Genomic DNA, 19,489 nt, shown 5'->3' on the forward strand with positions numbered 1-19,489 from the left:
TTTGTATCCGTTTCCCCAGATGTCACCATCAACTTCATCACATAGAGTTCTCCAACAATTTCTTTTGGTCTTTTTTATAGCAATTTTTAGTTTTTTTTTTGCTAGTTTGTATTCTTCCCATACTACGTTTCCTTGTGTCCTGTCTCTTCTACCATTTCTGGAGTATGCTCTTCTTTTCGTCATGCACATCTTTCGTAGATTTGCAATTTCTCCCGACCACCAATACACTGATTGTTTACATTTTATGGGTTTCTTTCTTGGCATTGCTTTGTCTGATATTTCCTGGAGAACTTGAGAGAATCCTTGGACAGTTGTGGTGCTTTCGCCGTGCGTAATTTCTTCCAGTATTCGAGCAAATTCATCCTGGTCTAGTTTTTTTTCCTGCCAGCCTGTACTACCCAATTCCCTATTATATCTGCCTTTTTCTTCTGATATTTCGAATACGATGTAGTTATGATCACTCAGAGATTCCGATCTGCGAAAGCAATATTGAACTGAATACAATCAATCCAATGACTCTAAATCATCCATCAACTCATCACTCATAAGCTATAATTACAATTATTCATGTCATATTTTCTACAGCATTTGAATATAGGAAAGGGCATGTTTTCCTTAATATTTTTCAGAATCACTAATGAATGTTTCAGGATGCTCCAGCTCATACCAACCACCAGAAGATGCAACAAACAAGTCGATTGTGAAGACGGAACAGACGAAGCTAACTGTTCCTGTGCCGACTATGTGAGGAACAGTAATCCGACGGCCATTTGCGACGGCATAACGGATTGCTTCGATTTATCCGACGAACTGAATTGCGGTAAGTCGTCGGTCCTTTTTCTTTTGATATATTTCCAGAGATTTTCCCGATGTGTTCAGTTAGTTCGGAACGAGCTACTGAGGGCACATTTATTTATGGGTTTTTTCATTGGTAGAGGTGGAGTTGTTCAGAGAAAAATCGGAAATGGCAGAAAAATTTAGGTTTTGATTCCATTTCAAAAACTTTGATTTGGTTATAAAAAAGGCTCGTAAACGGTTTTCAATAGGTTCGCTCCAACCAGCGTCAGAAACAGTTTCTGACAGTCAGGATTCTGCGCAGTAATGTGATTGCGTTCCAACGTGAGTTTCCAACCATTAGTAAACTATCAGTTTTCTGTTCCATCCAAGATTCAAACCTGTTCGAAATCTATCAGAATGGTTTGAGGATTATCTTCTAACCATCAATCTGACGCATGCGTATTCCGTATAACTGTTTCTGTTTTATGTTCATGCAACTTACAAACAACATAACCTGCAAAAATTGTTATAAAATAAATTATGTATTTGCTGGCGCAGGAAAAATTGGGAATTCTTTAAGTGAACCTATAATATGAACATCTTTAATTGCACAAATTAATTATTGCGGTGACCTCCCAGTTCCATGTTGATAAGTAAATAGAATAGAGATATAAAATACTGCAACCTTCTTTTATTCTCCAGAAATACACTTGATTAGATTTATTTTTAAAGAATTGAAGGGGTTATATTTTTGGGAGTGACCTTCGTTGTGGAATGTTTGTAATACAAACTGAATAGAGAAAAGAATCTTCTGTATAATTCAGTGTTCATATAGAAGTATTTGTTTCGAAAGAATTTTTTTTCTTTCGTGTAATTCAATGTTTATATGAAAGTAGCTGTTTCAGGAGGACATTCTTTCAGTTTGTGTCTGAAAGTTACTTCTTTGCATGATCTACACATCCATGATCTACACATTCAAATTGATTACTTCCTTCCTTTCTTTGGAAGATTTCCTCATCCCTTTTTTTTGTATTAAGATGGAGTAGTAGAAAGCCAAAAACTTTCTTTCCCAAATTATTTTTGAAGGTTATGTTGAAATTCCATGCCAAACTTCAGTTGAACTATCAGCTGTTCCAATCAGAAATTTCAAATTAATCAGAAACCAATATTTACCAGACATGCGCGTTGCCAACGATTTACAAACAGTTGGAAATCTGTTTGTGACTCAAGGTTGGAACGAACCTAATGAAACACAATGACGAAGCTAATGACGTGATCAGAATATCTTTGTATCAGGAAAAAATTTGCGGATTGATATTTGTGGGTCGCTGGTGAACGAGGTGAATGACAATTGAGAAATTGACAAACGTCACACACATGCTCAATCCCTAAAGAGATGGGATGGAATCAAAGTATGCAATCTTGCCAGGATCACCTTGGGCGACCCTGGGAAGCTGGCGCCGAAGAAATAACTGGCGATGACCAGGAAAAATCTACGCTTAATAGTAGGATTTCTGACGGGCCACTGTCAACTAAGGAAACACCTCCATAATATGAGGATAGTGGACACACCTCTGTTCAGGATGTGTGAACAGGAAGATGAAACTGTCAGGCATGTCCTATACGAACGTCCAGAGTTATCATCACTAAGAGAGTGTGTGTCCACTTTCCTGAAAGGACAGGTTGGACGATGACCTAGGAGGACAACTCCTCGGGAGGATGTACAATGGGTCACATGTGGACTAAGTGATGTGGCCTAACTCATCCTCCCTGCTCTACAGATACAGAGAGGTGAACTAAAATGTTTGCCCTTTCTATATTTGTATGAATTTCTCCATTACAATTTCGTTATTGATAAATTGCCTTCCTCCTATGACCCAAAGCCTGACTAACATTCGCATGAATCATAAAAATCTCTCTCCTCTTTTATTTTCTGCGGCTGGGATCTCCTATGTAAAGCTTCAGTTCGTTCAGTTGTCCTATGAATGAAGAGTGTGCAACATATGAGGTATTTTTCAGACAGATCTAATCTATTCCGACCATGCACTGCTGCCAAAAAAATCACTTGTTACAATAATCTTGGATGCAAACAGGTATATTTTCTTGGATAGACGTAAAAGAATAAATCTTACAGATGTCATACGTTTGGATGATTCACATGAATGCATATATAGGATGTTTTCCGAGAATTCAGTTTAGGTTCATATTTCTGTTCTCAACCAATCGTCTTAGCAATGGCAACCAGGTACAAACAACTCTCACAGAGCTATTTGAAATACACTTTGCTAACAGAATATATGCGGATTCTTTGAGTTTCCTCATAATTCTCCAATAACCATCTCGTGCTTGATAAACATTGGATTACGCTGTATCATAAAACAGGTGTTGCCAATATTTTCCAACCCATTCAGCCCAAGGGTTTTGACTGAAGAATTTATTACTGGACATTACAGATTTTTGCTAAGAGGAAGTATTTTTTCCATTTGCTTTTGTTTTAATTCCATAATGTGGTTTGTTATTACTTTTCTTCATAAAGATGATTTTCAGGAAAGAGTACCAAAAAACAAAGGCGCATTTTCTTTTTGGATGGTTATACTGATTTTTTCAATGAGAAAAGATGTGGCTCTTGATTCGTGGGTTTCATTAGTTACCTTATTTCCAATTTCATTGATAAAAGAAAATATTTCAGAACCAAATACATCAATAGTTTCAACAGCTATTGGACGAAAGATAAAATCATTTTCCTAATTCTGATATTTCCTTAGTTTCGAAATTTCTTTTAAAGAGGCAGCAGGACCGGATTTCGCAGAAATAGCAAGAAGATGGCAAGTTGCTAATATATCCACACAAGTAAAGTCCTAATCAACAGATTTACCGTTTTTCCATGGAACAAGTGTCATACCATCCGGCCGTTTTCCGTCGTCTCGACTTGTACCTATGGGTTCTAAAATCGCAGGAATTTTTGCTGAAGTTAAAACCCTATTGGTTAGATCATTTATTGCACAATGGCGAGATAAACGACCAGAGCTAAAACGGTAACTCAACCCATGAGTACCTGATTCATCCACGAATGCACCACATTTACAAAAGTGTTGAACAGACAGTGGTGCACCAAGTCGAAATTCTATGTCAAGTCTGAAAGAGTCGTCATACAATAGCCAAGTGATGCTACAAGATTTAACCAAGCTCTAGATTCTTTCATAATAACTGCGAGAAGAAGCTATCTTTAGTATAATACTACTTGCATGATCTAGTAATAGCTTATACCATGCCCTCTGGTTTTCCATGTCTTCAATTTATTCAATTTATTTGGCCAGTTCTAGATTCTCAAAGAGATTAACCTCGCTCAAAAACACAATCAGATATTGGCTTTAGCTATCAGATTCGAAACACTACAAAATGAGGACAGAAATAATGGCAAAGCAAGTGAAGTGGCTGAACGAATCCCTAATCTCCCTCTAGAAATATGTTAAAATATGTTGTGAAAAGTGACATACTCCACAAATATGAATATATAAGTGAATGATTATTGCTTTATATATTAAACAATAGATTATTAAGGAACTTGCTTTCTCTTTCTCGCGAAGTGGGAAGCCAGTATTTGAGTATCAGACACCTGTATCAAGGTTTCTTATTTTCTCTCTACTAGTTATCTCAGGGAGGTTTTTGCAGGATTTCGACATTTACTCCAAAGAGATAAGCTGCATAAGCGTCATGTTCCACACTTTTCTGTTTACATTATAGATTTGGTGAATCCCGAAAGCACTGATGCTTATTTTTCATAGTTCATTGACCAAGTTTTAGTACCGAAACATAATCGACTCTCTTCACTTGATCACACTTGATCACAGTTACAACCTGCTGTGACCTTCCCAACTAATTCAAATATAAAAGCTTGTAAAAGACATACGAACATCTGAAGTTATGAGTTCGCAAAATTCAAACTATTTTGTATAAATGACACTCCCCGAAAAGTACACCTCTCATACGTTCAGAATTCATTTCTATATTTCAATATTTTAACTGTTTGAAGTAATCAGTTTAGCGATAAACTGAAAACGATTAATTTAGTTTTCATTAAAACAATAATTTTTCCGTTGATCGTTATTTGCAGTGCAGTGTAAAAACGACTCTGATTATCATTGCCGCCGGAGTGGACAATGTATTCCCTTGTCGAAACGTTGTGATGGAGTGGCCGACTGTTCAAAAAACGAGGACGAGTGGGATTGTGGTGAGTACAATCAAATAGTATTTTAGTGTGATTGATACGTAATCTCAGTCAATTTTATGTCATTACTGAAAGCCTCATTTTAGCACAGTGAAATGACTGAAAATATAATTATTCTTAGTGGATACACAAAATTTTTACAGTTATCAATTTACATGAATCAATTTTTTACAAAATGAGTGGGAATACTCTACCCTCTATCCGCTTCATTGGTTTAAGAGGGAGATGAACGTTTGGCGGGAATTGGTCGTTTTTCGCTTGATTAGAGGTTTCCATATGTTACGTATGCTTGACTGAATACGTTGTTGAACAACATATACGCGGCTTTTTTGAATTTTCTCCTTGACCAGTATTCCTCTTTGTGGATGATTTCAGCCTGAGCCCACTTGATGTTATGTTGATGAGTCCAAACATGCTCTGCTTTTCTGAATTTGCTGGTTTCTCCTCGCTGTGTGTGGTTCTTCGGCTCAGCAATGCGAACTTTCAATGGCCTCTTAGTTTCACCGATGTATGATTCTCCGCACTCGCAAGGTATCCGGTAAATGCAATTCTTGGAAACGCAGTCCGCGTTTGGTGACCTGGTTTTTGTGAGGCTGCTGCGGATAGTGTTCCCAGATCTGAAGCAGTTCCTGATGTTATACTTGGACCCAATCCTTCTTATCCTTTCCGATGATCCTCTGATGTAGGGAAGTACAACTACTGGTTGTGGCAGCTTCTCTTCCTTGTGGAACTCTTGATGTCTTCTAGCTAAAGCCTGTTCTACCATCATTTTGGAGTAACCATTCCTTTGAAGGTCATTTTTGATGATGCCTAGTTCCTTTTCTAGACCTTCCTTTGTATTACAGAGTCCGAAAGCACGGTCTAGTAGAGTCTTGATGATTCCTCTCTTACTCGATTGCTGGTGGTTGGATATTTGGTTCAGATACTGTCCTGTGTGAGTGGGTTTTCGATATTCAGATGTTTCCCATTTAGTGTCGGTCCTATTTACCAATACGTCTAAGAAAGGCAATTCGTTGTGAACTCCCTTCTCCATTGTGAAAGTGATGGAAGGACTTACGTTGTTGATGTGCTTCAGTGAAGTGTCTAGTTCTGCATTTATATATATATATATATATATATATATATATATATATATATATATATATATATATATATATATATATATATGTATGTATATATATATATATATATATATATATATATATATATATATATATATATATGTATATATATATATATATATATATATATATATATATATATATATATATATATATATATATATATATATATATATTGGCTATAACCGGTGAAAGTGGTGATCCCATTGGCAGTCCCTCGTCTTGCGTAAAGAATTCGTTCTTCAGTTGTAAGTAGCAGTTTCGTACACAGCATCCTAGTAATTCCATGATAACTTGTATCGGTAAGTTTGGTCTATCTTTTAGGTCCCCATCTTCGGATAGCTTCTTCTATATGATTTGAAGTGCTTCTTCGACAGGAACTTTGGTGTAGAGGATTTCCACGTCGAAACTGATCAGTTGGTCCTGCTCTTTGACTTCGATTTCCCCTAGTAGTTCAACGAAATGCCTTGAATTTTTCACAAAAGATGATGATTTACCTTGCAGTGGTTCAATTGCAGTAGTGGTTGCTTGTATGTTATTTTTTTGTAATTTCAGTTTTTCGTTCAATTAAATTATCATTTTCAGTTAATCTTTTTAATTTTTTTTCAGCGATTTCAAATCAATTTATATTATCAGTCCGAGCTGATGAAATACATTCTTCACTGAAGTTATTCCTGCTGTCAAACTGTAGTGGCTATTTTATTTTCTTTAGCAATAAATAAATAGATCGATTTATTTGATTGCTTCACAATAAATTTACAGCATACATAGAAAATAGTCATATAGAGACATGTAATATATAACCGGATAAAAAACTTTTCTCATCTTTCAGATTTAAAAAGACATTACAATATAACATAACATACACATTAAAATATGCTGTGAAAAGTGACATACTCGACAAATATGAATGTATAAGTGAATGATTATTGCTTTATATATCAATCAATGTTGTTGGATGTGTTGGATTATATACAGGTGTCAGTGCAGAATTCTTCACTGAAGTTATTCCTGCACATGCTGTTGGCGATATAACTGCCTTAATCGATTTCCAGTGATTGGAATATACTTGCAGACTGGTTTCGGGCTGTTTGGCCACTCGTCAGTGCAAAATAGTGTCTATTATCAACTTAAAGTTGATGAACGAATTTTTAGATAATTTGTAAAGTTTTCTTCCTTCTACGAGGAATTGGGAAAATTTTGGATATGCGGTTGGTTGGTTAGCTCGTTCACGGGCAGATGGGGCATTGACAAACATGTTGTTTGTCGTTCGCTTCTGCCTAGTTCGAGGAATGATACTCTGAAAGGAATTCGATTTTCAATTATCTGTAATCATCGACTTTATGTTGCACTGCAACTGACACTTGTCGGATATAATCCAACGCCCTTCGTGGTATTAGCCTGGGAATAGTTGATTTTTGATAGATGTGAGTCCAATAATTTGAGACTCTAATTTGAAAATGGTTTAAACGAATCGATCTTTCAGATAATTTGATGAATAAATATCATTGAATTATAAAAAATGGTGGAATCTGTTGCAATAAATATCATTAAATATATAGTTTTTGTTACAAGTGCATACTCCTATATGCACATAGACTAATACTGAATTAAATTAAACAAATACTGTGAAAATGAATAACAAGTTTACCTTTTATGGGAATGCGTGCTTCAACCTACCTTAATAGTCACTTATCCTTCATTGACACATATCCTGCAATTCAAGGCCAAAAATAAATTTTATTTTGTTATAATTATTCCATTAGAAAATTCTCAACCTAAAAATATTCCACTCATCGTCGCACAAAAGCATATGAATGAAAAATTCATGAATATGTTTCTATATAAGTATATTCAATCAATCAATCAATATATGCTTTATTGTCGGAAGATTAGTATCTTAATGACAAAGTCTTGTAAAGAAATCCAATGAGTGTCATGAAATATAAAGAACACAAACATAGCAATTTCACAAATAAAACATTAAGACGACAGATGAGTTTAGGTGAACATTAAAAAATCAAGTAGAATTCACAGGTTATCATGGTAGAATTCATGGATCGAATAGTAAACTTTTTTGATTAAAAGATCTTCAAATGTACTTCGGAACTTTTTGATATCCGTGCTATTTTTTAGAATGGTATGAAGGTGATTATATACTTTAATACTTTCATGAATCAGATAATGCTGAGCCAAGGTGAATTTTGGAATGTGTAGGTAAAGCATATGGTTCTGTCTGGTGTTGTGACAATTTGTTCCGTGAATGTACATGCTAGTTTTATTTTTATGAATAGAGCATACTGTTTCCATTATGAAAACATATGAAAAACATTATGAAAATATTTATCATTTGAAAAATTTCTATCTTCGTCGTTTCTGATCATTCGTATTTATGTAATCTGGCAACATTACTTGGTGTTAGGCTGCTATCGCGGGGAATCCCCGGTCAGATACATCCAGACTTCCATTTACTGGAAATCCAATCGAAGTATCACATGAAGACGGAGTCTCGCTTCATGTTCCTATATTATGATTTCTAATAGTATTTGATGATGAATAATAGTGTACCATAGTTTTAAAATGATAACTCGAGTTCAATAAGAAGATTTGCGAATTGTGTCGTAAAAAAAAATGACAGTACCTGTGTTTATTTTAATTATCAAGAATAAGGTAAGAAGTTATTATTATTCTTACTCTCATATTTTTTAAAGTTTTCTTCAAATAATAATAATAATATCGTATTTATTATCTTCTAATACATTTAAAGCAAATTAATCAGGAACAATTCATTTATTATATGAAGATAAAAGGCGAAGTTCAATTTACATGATGACAAGTCATCATTCAATTGCTCTTCCACTTAACCTCAATTACATTACATGACTAAAAATTATGAGAAAAATAGAAATGAGTTAGTTTGTACCGAATGAATGTAAGTATAATATCAATACAAGACAAAAAACAATATTTTTGTACCATTTGCAAAAACCAAATTAGCTTTCGAATCACCCGATCAGATGGCTCCACGTGCCTATAATTTGCTGCCAGATATAATCTTCAAATCTTCAAAATAAAACCCAAGGCTGTTCTTGTTAATAACTGTTATTATCGTTTTGAAGAATTTATGTGTATGAGTTGGTTCTTTTCATCAATTTTAGGAACTTCTAGTCAAAAAGAAAAATAAAGATTCATTATTAAGTGTTCAATAAGCTAAACAATCATCTTAACAGAGTGTTCTGGATGAAGTCTTCATTATTATCATCACTGTCACTATCATTGTTTTCATTATTATTTTTTTATCATTGTTGTCATTCAAAATGACCAAACGACTCCATACCTGAATACCTCCATTTTCATTAGTATCTCACAGTAACTCTTCGACTCATACTATACAAATGGTAGCTATAATAACTCCCCGCACGACGACATAATCACCTCGTAAATCTCCGCCGTTATCACTTCAACTAGGAGTTATATCTCGGAACAATCTTCATCTCCTCATCTTCTTGTTTCAGCTGCCCTTACCGATGGCAAAACATTAATTCTCGACAGTGATTTACGTCCCGAGTTGGCCATGAGTGGTATAATCACAATCAATCGGTTTGGCGTATGGAAACCCTTATGCAACGCCAACTCGTCACACAGTGATGCGGCTGTCGCCACGAACGTGTGCAATTTTTTGGGATTAGAGGAGTACCTTGGTTATGGCGGCATTGAAGTTGAAGATGGTCCACTAAGTGTAAGGTAAGGTAGATTTCAGGATTTCAGTTATTTTTCATAAAAATTTCTCACATACTTAGATCAGGTTAGGTCAAAAGTGAGTGGGTTTATTCAACCTTCCACCGCAACCCACAAGAGTCTATTGTGGCTCACATCTATTCATACTAGACCAAATAAACCCAGCTTCTTAACGAAACCGATTAGTTTGTATGGTGAGTAGTCTTTCAGGTCAGTTGGTAAGAGTACGGCTCTGCTAAACTCTAAAAACCTGATTCGGCCCCCAGCGGGGCAGGCCCAAAGTATGTGCTCTGGTGTTTCATTATTTTCCAAATAGAGGCGACACACACTGTCTTTCGACAGTCAGAGTCGTCTCTACATATGATGATTCAAATGACAGTGACCTGTGAGAAGGCCTGCGAGACGTCGTAGCCCAACAACTGTTTGGTATCAAGCTTATTGTATACGTTTGAAAATGTCCGTATAGGACGAAACTGCAGTAACGTTAGTTACAAATGAAAGTGGTAAAAAACATAGAAAGTTTCATTTCTCTTTTCTTCATTATGATTTAATACCACGTAGTAACGGCTACATCCATCATTTTATATCTTGATTGTTTGTGGTGCCAGTAAGTACCCAAACGTGAGAATTATCGTCTTCAAATAAATCCACAGGCAAAACAACATCTTTATACTTTAGGTCATGTTACTTTCCAGCTATTAAAAATTTTTGACACTTTTTTAAGGTATCCTCAGAAAATAATATTAAATTTTCATCAGATTTATCACAAAAAACACAGTTCAATGAAGTAGCCATTATATCTCTTACTCCAATAATTACTCCAATAATTTTTGAATGTTTATGCCAGTAGCTCGCGTTTCAACGATACAGAAGCTGCACGATCATAGACTAAATAGAGAACACGCTGAACACGTTTGGAGCATTCATGCCTATGAATAATTTCCTCACGCTCACACTCACAGGTAACGTATCATGGCGTCTGGGGGGATGATTGGCCCTTCAGATTGGTCTGGCCACATACAAACGGTCTCAAAATAGTACCTTAGATAATATATATAATATTTAGGTTTTTTCATATCCTTCAAGACGTCTGGCAGAAGTGATGGCCCACGGAATGTGTCTGGCAGTATTGAATTTTAATTTTAAATAACAGTCTTATAAGATATCTGAATAGTAGCGTTTCTATTTTAACGTAGGTAAGTAAGGTTTGTACTACGCGCTACCTGAGAACTGGCTCCGCTTTCAAGCTAACGGTTACGCATACCTCTTAACAAGACATTGTACTAATAATCCTGAAAATTTCAGCTTTGCTCAAATGACGTAGGTCTGGGGGCTCTGGGATCTTACTCTACAGGAGTCACCCGCTGATTACTATCACAAACTGCAGGTTCCAATTTCAATCAATTTATTTTCCTTCTCCAGAATGAAGAACTTCAAACAGCCGGATAGGGTCGTCCCAAGCAGCGGAGCCATCAAGTGCCACGGGATATACGTCAAGTGTTCGAACGTCTCATTAGACAAAGCGATACACAGCGTGCGTCTCGATAACGTTACGGTCGACGTCGAGCTGTACACGTCGCCATGGAATGCGGTGATTTATGCAGATGGTTTATATAGATGTATGGGGACCATTCTCAATCGACGGTGGATTGTCACGTCTGTCAACTGTTCTACGGAAATAGCTAAGTGAGTCATTTTCGAGTGTTTATTACCGGCCGTCCACGTCTTATTTATAGTCTGGTTCACGAGAGCTATTTTATCGAAAACCTAACCTCCAAGACAGAAACTGTAACCAAAGTCATTCGAATCGAATTGGAGTCTGAAATTATACAGTGCATTCCATTTAAAACGAGCCACCTTGAATTACTTTTGGTACAATGATTTTCTGGAAAAATAAAAAACACCTCAACAATATAACGTTCCCCATCGCACCACCAGAGCATGTCAGTATTTTATTTTTAATTGGATCAATTGTTTTGCATTATCAGATTTTCCATGATGAACATATTTCAACAAAGTAGAATACATTATGGTCTGAAGCTCATAGTTTGTAAGATAAAAATTATTTGAGCTGAAAACGAGCCACACTGAATGAACTTCTGTACAATCTGAGACCTAGGTTTCATAGATGTTTTTATAAAGTATACTTCAAAAATGTCTTATTGTGCCTAGTTAAGTTTGAATTCCATATTCCCTTCATTTTGTATTTGTCTCATTCTACAATAACAATTACCTACCAGGTAAAGTTACAATTGTTATTTCTGTTTTTGTGAACTCTTGAGAAGCAATGGTTTATGCGTCTCGAGAACGGACTGAAATAGTTTGTACTACCAGAATGGAAATAGTGCTAGAGCTGTTGTCCGTATGTTTAATGATAATCATCCAGGAAGAAATGTACGATACAAATATGTTTCGGAATTACTAAACAAATTTATGAAAACTGAATCTGTTAAAAATAAAAAGCATAACCGTTCAGGAGTTGTCAACAATGAAGCTATTTCTACCGCAGTTTAAGGGGAACGTTGGACTCATGGAAAATTCGCAATATCTTACTAAGTTATCTCGAGAATCAGAAATCAGTCGTACATTTGTTTTTAGGATCCATCATAAGACAAATTTCATCCATTTAAGATTATACCAGTTCATGAATTGAACGAAGATGATTTCGATAGGCGTATCGAGTTTTGTGAAAGTCTCACTGAACGATTCAGCTTGCATCAGAATATCTTGTATAAAATTTGTTTAGTTTGAATGGAGAGGTGAATAATAATTTTTCAAAACAACAGATTTCAAAACTTTTGAAAAAAATAAAAGAGTTTTTTGGAACTCAGTTTTCCGCATCCAATTTCAAGACAAATATATCTGCGAAATGATACTTTACAGACCCAGAATATTCTTTTATAATGTATGTTCTATCTGAACTCCGTGACTGATATTATTAAAAAGTATTCGTTCGTATATCTCTAATGAATATATTCAAGAACTACGCGATCGTGATTGAAAATCAATTCAACCTTAGAAAGTTATATTATCAGTGAGTAGCATGGGCTGTAATTTGTCAAAAAAATAGTCATTTGGAAAGTGCGCTAGGGGAGTCGTTAGTAAAACATTAGTACAAAATCCCCAAAAAAGAGGGTTTTCTATTCAAAATACGACATTTGTTTAAAGGTGGTTGACAATGTTTCATTTCTTGTTGGTAATTTTTATTTTCATCTCGCGTTAACTGTTCAATTTTTTGATTGTTGCTTGTATTTCATTTCATTGTAATTTCAGTTTATTTTGCTTAATATAATTGTTATTTTTTTCAGCTAATCTTTTTAATTTTTTATAGATGCTTTCAGGGATGAAGGTCCGAACTAATGAAATAAAATAAGATAATTGTTAACGAAAGTGTGTTAAATATTTCAAATAAGTGAAACAGTATGAATTACTTATTTTTCTTTTCAGATTCAATATCAATGTACACTAAGAACACCCTGTATAATTTATTACTTTCCAGCATGAATGACAACTGTGTTCAATAATTCTTTAACATAAAAAAATCTGGGAATTTTTCAGTTTACGAAGACATTACGTGTCTGTTCTTTTGGGGAAAGGAAAAGCACAACTTCAAGTTCAGGGCCCCCACGAACAAACCTTGAGAGTGGTCGGAGTCGAAAAATTTCCTGATAACGATATCATAATCCTGCGAACAGAGAAAGATATCATTTTTAACCGCTACGTGAAAAGTGTATTTCTTAATCCCAGGTGAGCTATCCACGATAATTAAGTTATATCACTGTTAAGATTGCTTTGATAGGATTGTTTCTTAATTAGATACAATAGTATAGTTGTTCGTTGTACACTGCAATGCTTTCAATAGATTACAACTGTTCTTTTGACAAGAAGGATCACTATTATACTGAAAGGAATTTCTTCGTAGCAGGAAGTCAAGAAATCATAAAATTGTTTTAAATAAACCCGCACAAAATGGTGATGAATTCGTAACAGACTATGAATAAAGTGAAAATAAAAATTGCTGAAAATGGAATTTTATCAAGCCCAGACTTTCAACTCTAAATGTTTTCAAGTTTTAAGTTTGAATCCAAATTTCTTCTTTAGTTTCCCTTGTATTTTCTATGCGAATTATACAAGTCTGCAACAAAAAAGCTTACTGGATATTTTCAACTGATTTCTATGTGTTCTGAAAAGAAAAAAAACCTCAAAAAATTCCAGAACGTCAGGTTATTTTACAAAACGCAAAAATATATAGGTAATAATAAAAAGAGTTTTTTGGGCTAACTTGAATTCATGAATAAATAGGTACAATTTTATTTTTATTACAGTCTTTAAATATATACAGGCCATAACCATTACTTTCTGTGCCCTCTGCCCTACTTTGGCCAAAAGGACGAGTTGGTTTATTGTACCAATATTGAATGTTTGATGTATACCTTCAAGATCTAATATAACCCAGCACAGTGGCGTATTTTCATAAATGCTTCGAAAAGAAGCTTTGAAGCAGTTCTGATTCACAATAACGATTTCTATGCCTCCATTCCTGTCAGTCATTCCATACACCTTAAGGAAACCTACAAGAATCTGAAATTGATTAGGATATAAAGACCACGTTTGGCAAGTATGTGGTGATTTAAAAATCTTGAGCATGTTGCTCTGACAACAATCTGCTTTTTCAGTCTGTGGGATAGTAGAGACCGATAGCAAATCACAGAAACGTTAAGCTCCTAGGGAGCTCAACGTTGGTGAAAAGAACGTTCTGGTTGAAATTTTTGGAGCCTCTTCATAAAATCCACCGTCACACATAAAGCTGGGATTGATGAAGGAATTTGTCAAATCAGTTCCAAGAGATGGAAATCTGAAATCTGTTTTTCCGTTAATCAGCTGTCGCCCCCATACGAACGACAACTCTCAGAAGTTGAGAAACTTGTGCGAGCTAAGGACTAACGAGGTCTTACCTATTGACGTGTGAATCCTTGCAATACTCAATATCAAAGTTTCCAGGCCTCTCAGGGGCAAAGTTGAAGGAAGGTGTTTTCGTTGGATCAGATATCAGACGGCTTATGGCTGATACACAATTCATCATAATCAAAACGGATCCTCAAAGAGAAGGATGTATTGCCTTCAAAGAGGCCATATAAACATTTTTAGGCAATAAAGAAGACCCTAACTACAAACAAGTAGTCAAAAGAATGTTAAAAGCATTTCAAGCCTTAGGTTGCCTAATGAGGTTAAAAATCATTTTGTTCATTACCACCTCGACTACTTTCCAGAAAATTCAGATGTCAGTGGAAAGCAATGTGAACAATTTCATCAACATATTCAGGAGATGACTGACTACTGTTGTACGCTTCACAGAGACCTTCCAGATGCTTTCTACAATCGAAAATGTACCAAAAAGAGTATCACTAGGAAAAGGAATGTGTTTGGTGCTCATTACTACTTCAGATTAAAAAAAATTAGTGTTGTCACGCAATCTATATATACTAATATAAATGTGAAAGTTTGTAAGGCTGCATGTGTGCATGTATGTTTATGGATCTCTCACGCCTAAACGATTGAATAGATTTAGATAAATAAAGATACTTAAGATAGATAAATACAGCTTATACATCACAGTAACATATAGCCTACAATTCACAAAGGTTTTGTGTAATTTTGGTCATAATTTAACGATAAGTATTGAGTAAGTCGTAAAAATTCTTGCTAACTGAGCTATCTTTTCGTGCACTGCCTATACCGTTGGAGATAATGTACCGTAAGATTGTTTATTTCAAATAGTTCTAAATAAAAGTCGGCGATAGCACATATCTACCTCTTATGTGGTAGCCAACATATACAAAATACTGAGCCATAAATAAAATTCAATTGGATACTTTTTTTACAATGCACGTTATAGAATATCTGTCAAATTCATATAAAAATGTATACAATTCTCGTTTTAAGTATTCAATATAGACAATATTTGTCTTTCACACTAAGTAATTTGGACGAATCGTTCAAAATTTATCACGATATGATTGAATTGACGCAACGCACTAAGCCATTACACGTCGCGTCTACTGTAAGACGACGGTGGGGGATGCGCAAGGGTAGAGGAGCGGTCTAAGCAACGAAGCGTCATCGCCGAGAATGCCACCCAAACGCTGGCAGCTGTGTGAGGGCAGACGTCATTGACCGTTGTGTTAGTTTTGCAAATTTCTTTATAGGTAACATAATTCTCGAAGCTATTCATTACTTGTGCACTTGGCATATTTTTTTTTAGTTCTGTATTTTTAAAGTAAAAATATGAATTACTAGATGTTGCCCGCTCTCATATTAACTTACAGCCGAAGCTACTGAACCTAGAATCTATGCAGATAGGTTATTTGTATTGCGTAAATAAGCATCAAGAAAGGGAATCAGGAATTTCCATCTCCAAGGGGGGAAAATAGGGGTTTAAAGATTGTATTGAATGTTGTCTGTTTTGAAGTTGGTACCCTGAAGTTTTGGGTTAACAAAAAATAATGTAACTATTTGTTTGAAATGATCTGTCACGAAATTGAATTCGACAAACCAAATTTTTCGCGGGCGAAGCCGCGGGCAACAACTGGTTATAAATATAAAATTTTCGTTAACCACCACGATCAATTTTTTCTAAAAAAAACAATTGTTTTCCTGCCGACGTTTCGAATTCAATTGAATGCATTTTCTTTTTTGAGAAAAAATTGATCCTGTTACCCAACCAACATTTTTTCAGATAAAATTTTTTGTTCCATAGCGATAACTTGTTTGCCATATTTACCTACAATTTCAGAAAACGTGACATTCATGACAAAATGAAAGTCATTTTCGAATTCAGCACAGCAAAAACACAAGAATTACGCAAAAAAAACAAAACAACTTTCAATTATTAATTTTGCAGACATTTTTTGTCTACTTATATTTTCATGAATGAAAAAATTTACATATCATGCATAACCAAAAAATCACATTCACTATTCAACCAGCCGTTATTTTTTGGGAAAGATGAAATAAAAGTTGGTTATCAAAACGTGAACCTAACTTCCCATTCCATTTAAAATAATGTATTTTTCTTCTTTGCATAAATGGCTATTGCCTGATTTTGATTTTTCGCAGAAGAGACAGACGACGAAAAGAAGAATGCATTGCTGTAGGGCTTCATGAAAGAAAAGCAAGATTCATAAAACTTCAACCAATCCAGAACTGCATCGTTGGATTTAGATGTTTCGAAAGCAAAATTACCGATCAATGTAAGGTATGTCTGATTTCTAATGATACATATAAGTTAGGTTAGGTTAGGTTAGGTTAGGTCCAAAGTGAGTGAGTCTATTCGATCCTCCAGGTCAGATGGTAAGAGTATGGCTCTGACGAACTCTAAAAACCGGATTCGGCCTCCAGCGGGACAGGACCAAAGTATGTGCTCTGTTGTTTCATCATTTACCAAACAGAAGCGACACACACTGTCTTCCGACAGTCCCAGTCTCTACATATGATGATTCAAATGACACTGATCTGTGAGAAGGCCTGTTAGACATCGTAGTTCATTCCTACTGTAGTCCTACAACTGTTTGGTATCAAGCTTCGAATAGTGAATAGATGCCTTGGAGAGAGTCTATCCTGGAAGATTCTGCCAGAAGTCCATAAATCTTCTTGCTATCCAGTTGTTTAATCTTAGTTTGGTAAAGCATAAAGCGATGCCAATGACAGGTACTGGTCCGATGAAGCTGCTTGCAGCACCGTACTTTGCAAGGGAGTCAGCATCCCCATTGCCTTCAGGGCCAGTATGGCCAGGAATCCAGACCAGACACAATCTGTTGAGTCTTCCTATTGAGGAGAGTCGTTTTTGGCAATTCAGATATTTCTCGGTAGGAGCCAAGAGCTCCAAACGCTGCTTGCCTGTCCGAGAATATTTTTATTGACTTGTGTATAAGGTTGGATTCTTCCAATCTCTTCGCAAATAATTCGATAGTGTAAATTTCCGCTTGAAAAACAGTTGCATAAGTTCCTAGGCAGGTTAATATCTGTCCTGGATCTGCGACTGAAAACACCTGTACCAGAACCGGAAAGTGTTTTTGATCCATCTTTGAACTAACAATTATCTGCTCCTAATTTTAAAATAATACATATAACTTGCTGCTGGATAAACGAGAAACATGTGCAAGATACGACGGTGGTCTGAAAAGTTTTCGACCTCAACCTGAAGATAGTAGCAATCGTAAATGAGAGCTAGTGAATTTCGTTGTTCATCATCACTCACCAAAGTTTCAGCCATTTTGGACTCGCAGTTTTTATGTAACAAACGTTTGAATGAGATGATGTAGGTGTTTTTTGAATATATGTTTTTGAAAGGCAATACGCCTATGAATTGGACTCTGTGAATTTTCGGGCAGCTGAATTTAAACGTGGCCGTGAGAGCTTGGGAGATGATGAACGTTCGGGACGTTCAAAAAACTGCAACTACCGCTGGAAACATCGTCAACGTTCACCAATTGGTACTAGACGACCGCCGAATTCAAGTGAGAGAGGTAGCAGAGATTATTAACATGTTAAAAGAACGTCGCAAGTTGAATCAGCATTCAGACATAAGAAAGCTGTCCGCGCATTTGTTGCCGCGATTGCTCACGTTAGGCTAAAAACGTGTTCGGATGCACATTTCCAATGTTATATTGGCGCAGTTTAGGCGCCTAGCCAAAAACTGGTTTTTGGCTAGGAAATTCATGGCGACTGTTTTTTGGGATAGTCATGGAGTTATTTCAATCGATTATCTTCAAAAAGAAAACCATTACAGAGGCATACTACACATCATAACTTGACAAAGTGAAAGCGGAAACATTCATATTCGCAGAAAAAAAAATCCTGTTTCACCAAGACAACACACCGTCTTACACCTCAGCGTTTGCCATGGCGAAAATCCACGAATTACGGTTTGAAGTGCTTGACCATTCGCCTATCTCACCAGATCCAGCCCCAAGCGACGTTCCCTCATCTGAAACTTGCTCTCGGAGGACAGAGATTCTCGTCAAATGAAGAGGCAATCACATACGTGAACAATTATTTTGCAGAAAAAACGTCGAGTACTATTTGGACGGGTTCCAGAGATGGGAACATCGCTGGGAGAAATGTGTAGAGTTAAAAGGAGACTGTGTAAAAAATAAAAAAAAACTGAAAGAATGTCTTGTATCTTTGTTGGGACGGAAAACTTTCAGACCACCCTCGTACAACCTCTGTGAGGTATCATGCATCAGTGCATACGCGTGGCATTGGCCTGGGAAGAAGTTGATTTTCGGCAGGCATTTACCAGAGCCTACTGTGTAGGTATAGTTCAAGTAAACGATATAGTGCAACCTACTTTCCAACAGCTCCCCTTTAAAAGTATAGTCAGGGAGCTAACTAATTTCGTTATTCAATAATCATTTCTGATTATTTAAGAATCATAATAACTATATTATATACATATAATAAAAATATATATAATAATATATATAATAAATATTTCCTTTATATAAAAAGTAGGGATTCAACTTACTCACTTACTCACATATATATACAATCGATCGCTTCAAAAACACTTCACCAACTTTCTTGGAAAGCTTCTGATAATTCCTCTTCCACATTCTCTGTTTCA

At 35.7% G+C, this 19,489-nt stretch overlaps 1 protein-coding gene across 1 annotated transcript in view; it reads left to right on the plus strand.

Annotated features, from left to right (window-relative positions):
• The window catches only part of LOC111512102 (serine protease ndl), a 138,973-nt gene that overhangs the window by 67,679 nt on the left and 51,805 nt on the right, over window positions 1-19,489 (plus strand). The window contains exons 10-15 of the mRNA XM_023168198.2: window positions 651-820; window positions 4,892-5,008; window positions 9,642-9,870; window positions 11,287-11,550; window positions 13,423-13,611; window positions 16,981-17,119. Of these exons, the coding sequence (XP_023023966.2) occupies window positions 651-820; window positions 4,892-5,008; window positions 9,642-9,870; window positions 11,287-11,550; window positions 13,423-13,611; window positions 16,981-17,119 (1,108 nt within the window). The remainder of the gene's footprint in view (window positions 1-650; window positions 821-4,891; window positions 5,009-9,641; window positions 9,871-11,286; window positions 11,551-13,422; window positions 13,612-16,980; window positions 17,120-19,489) is intronic.

The sequence above is a fragment of the Leptinotarsa decemlineata genome, unplaced genomic scaffold, assembly GCF_025532065.1.
Source record: "Leptinotarsa decemlineata unplaced genomic scaffold, Ldec_3_MD MMD2_tig00000026_RagTag_RagTag, whole genome shotgun sequence".
NCBI lineage: Eukaryota > Metazoa > Arthropoda > Insecta > Coleoptera > Chrysomelidae > Leptinotarsa > Leptinotarsa decemlineata.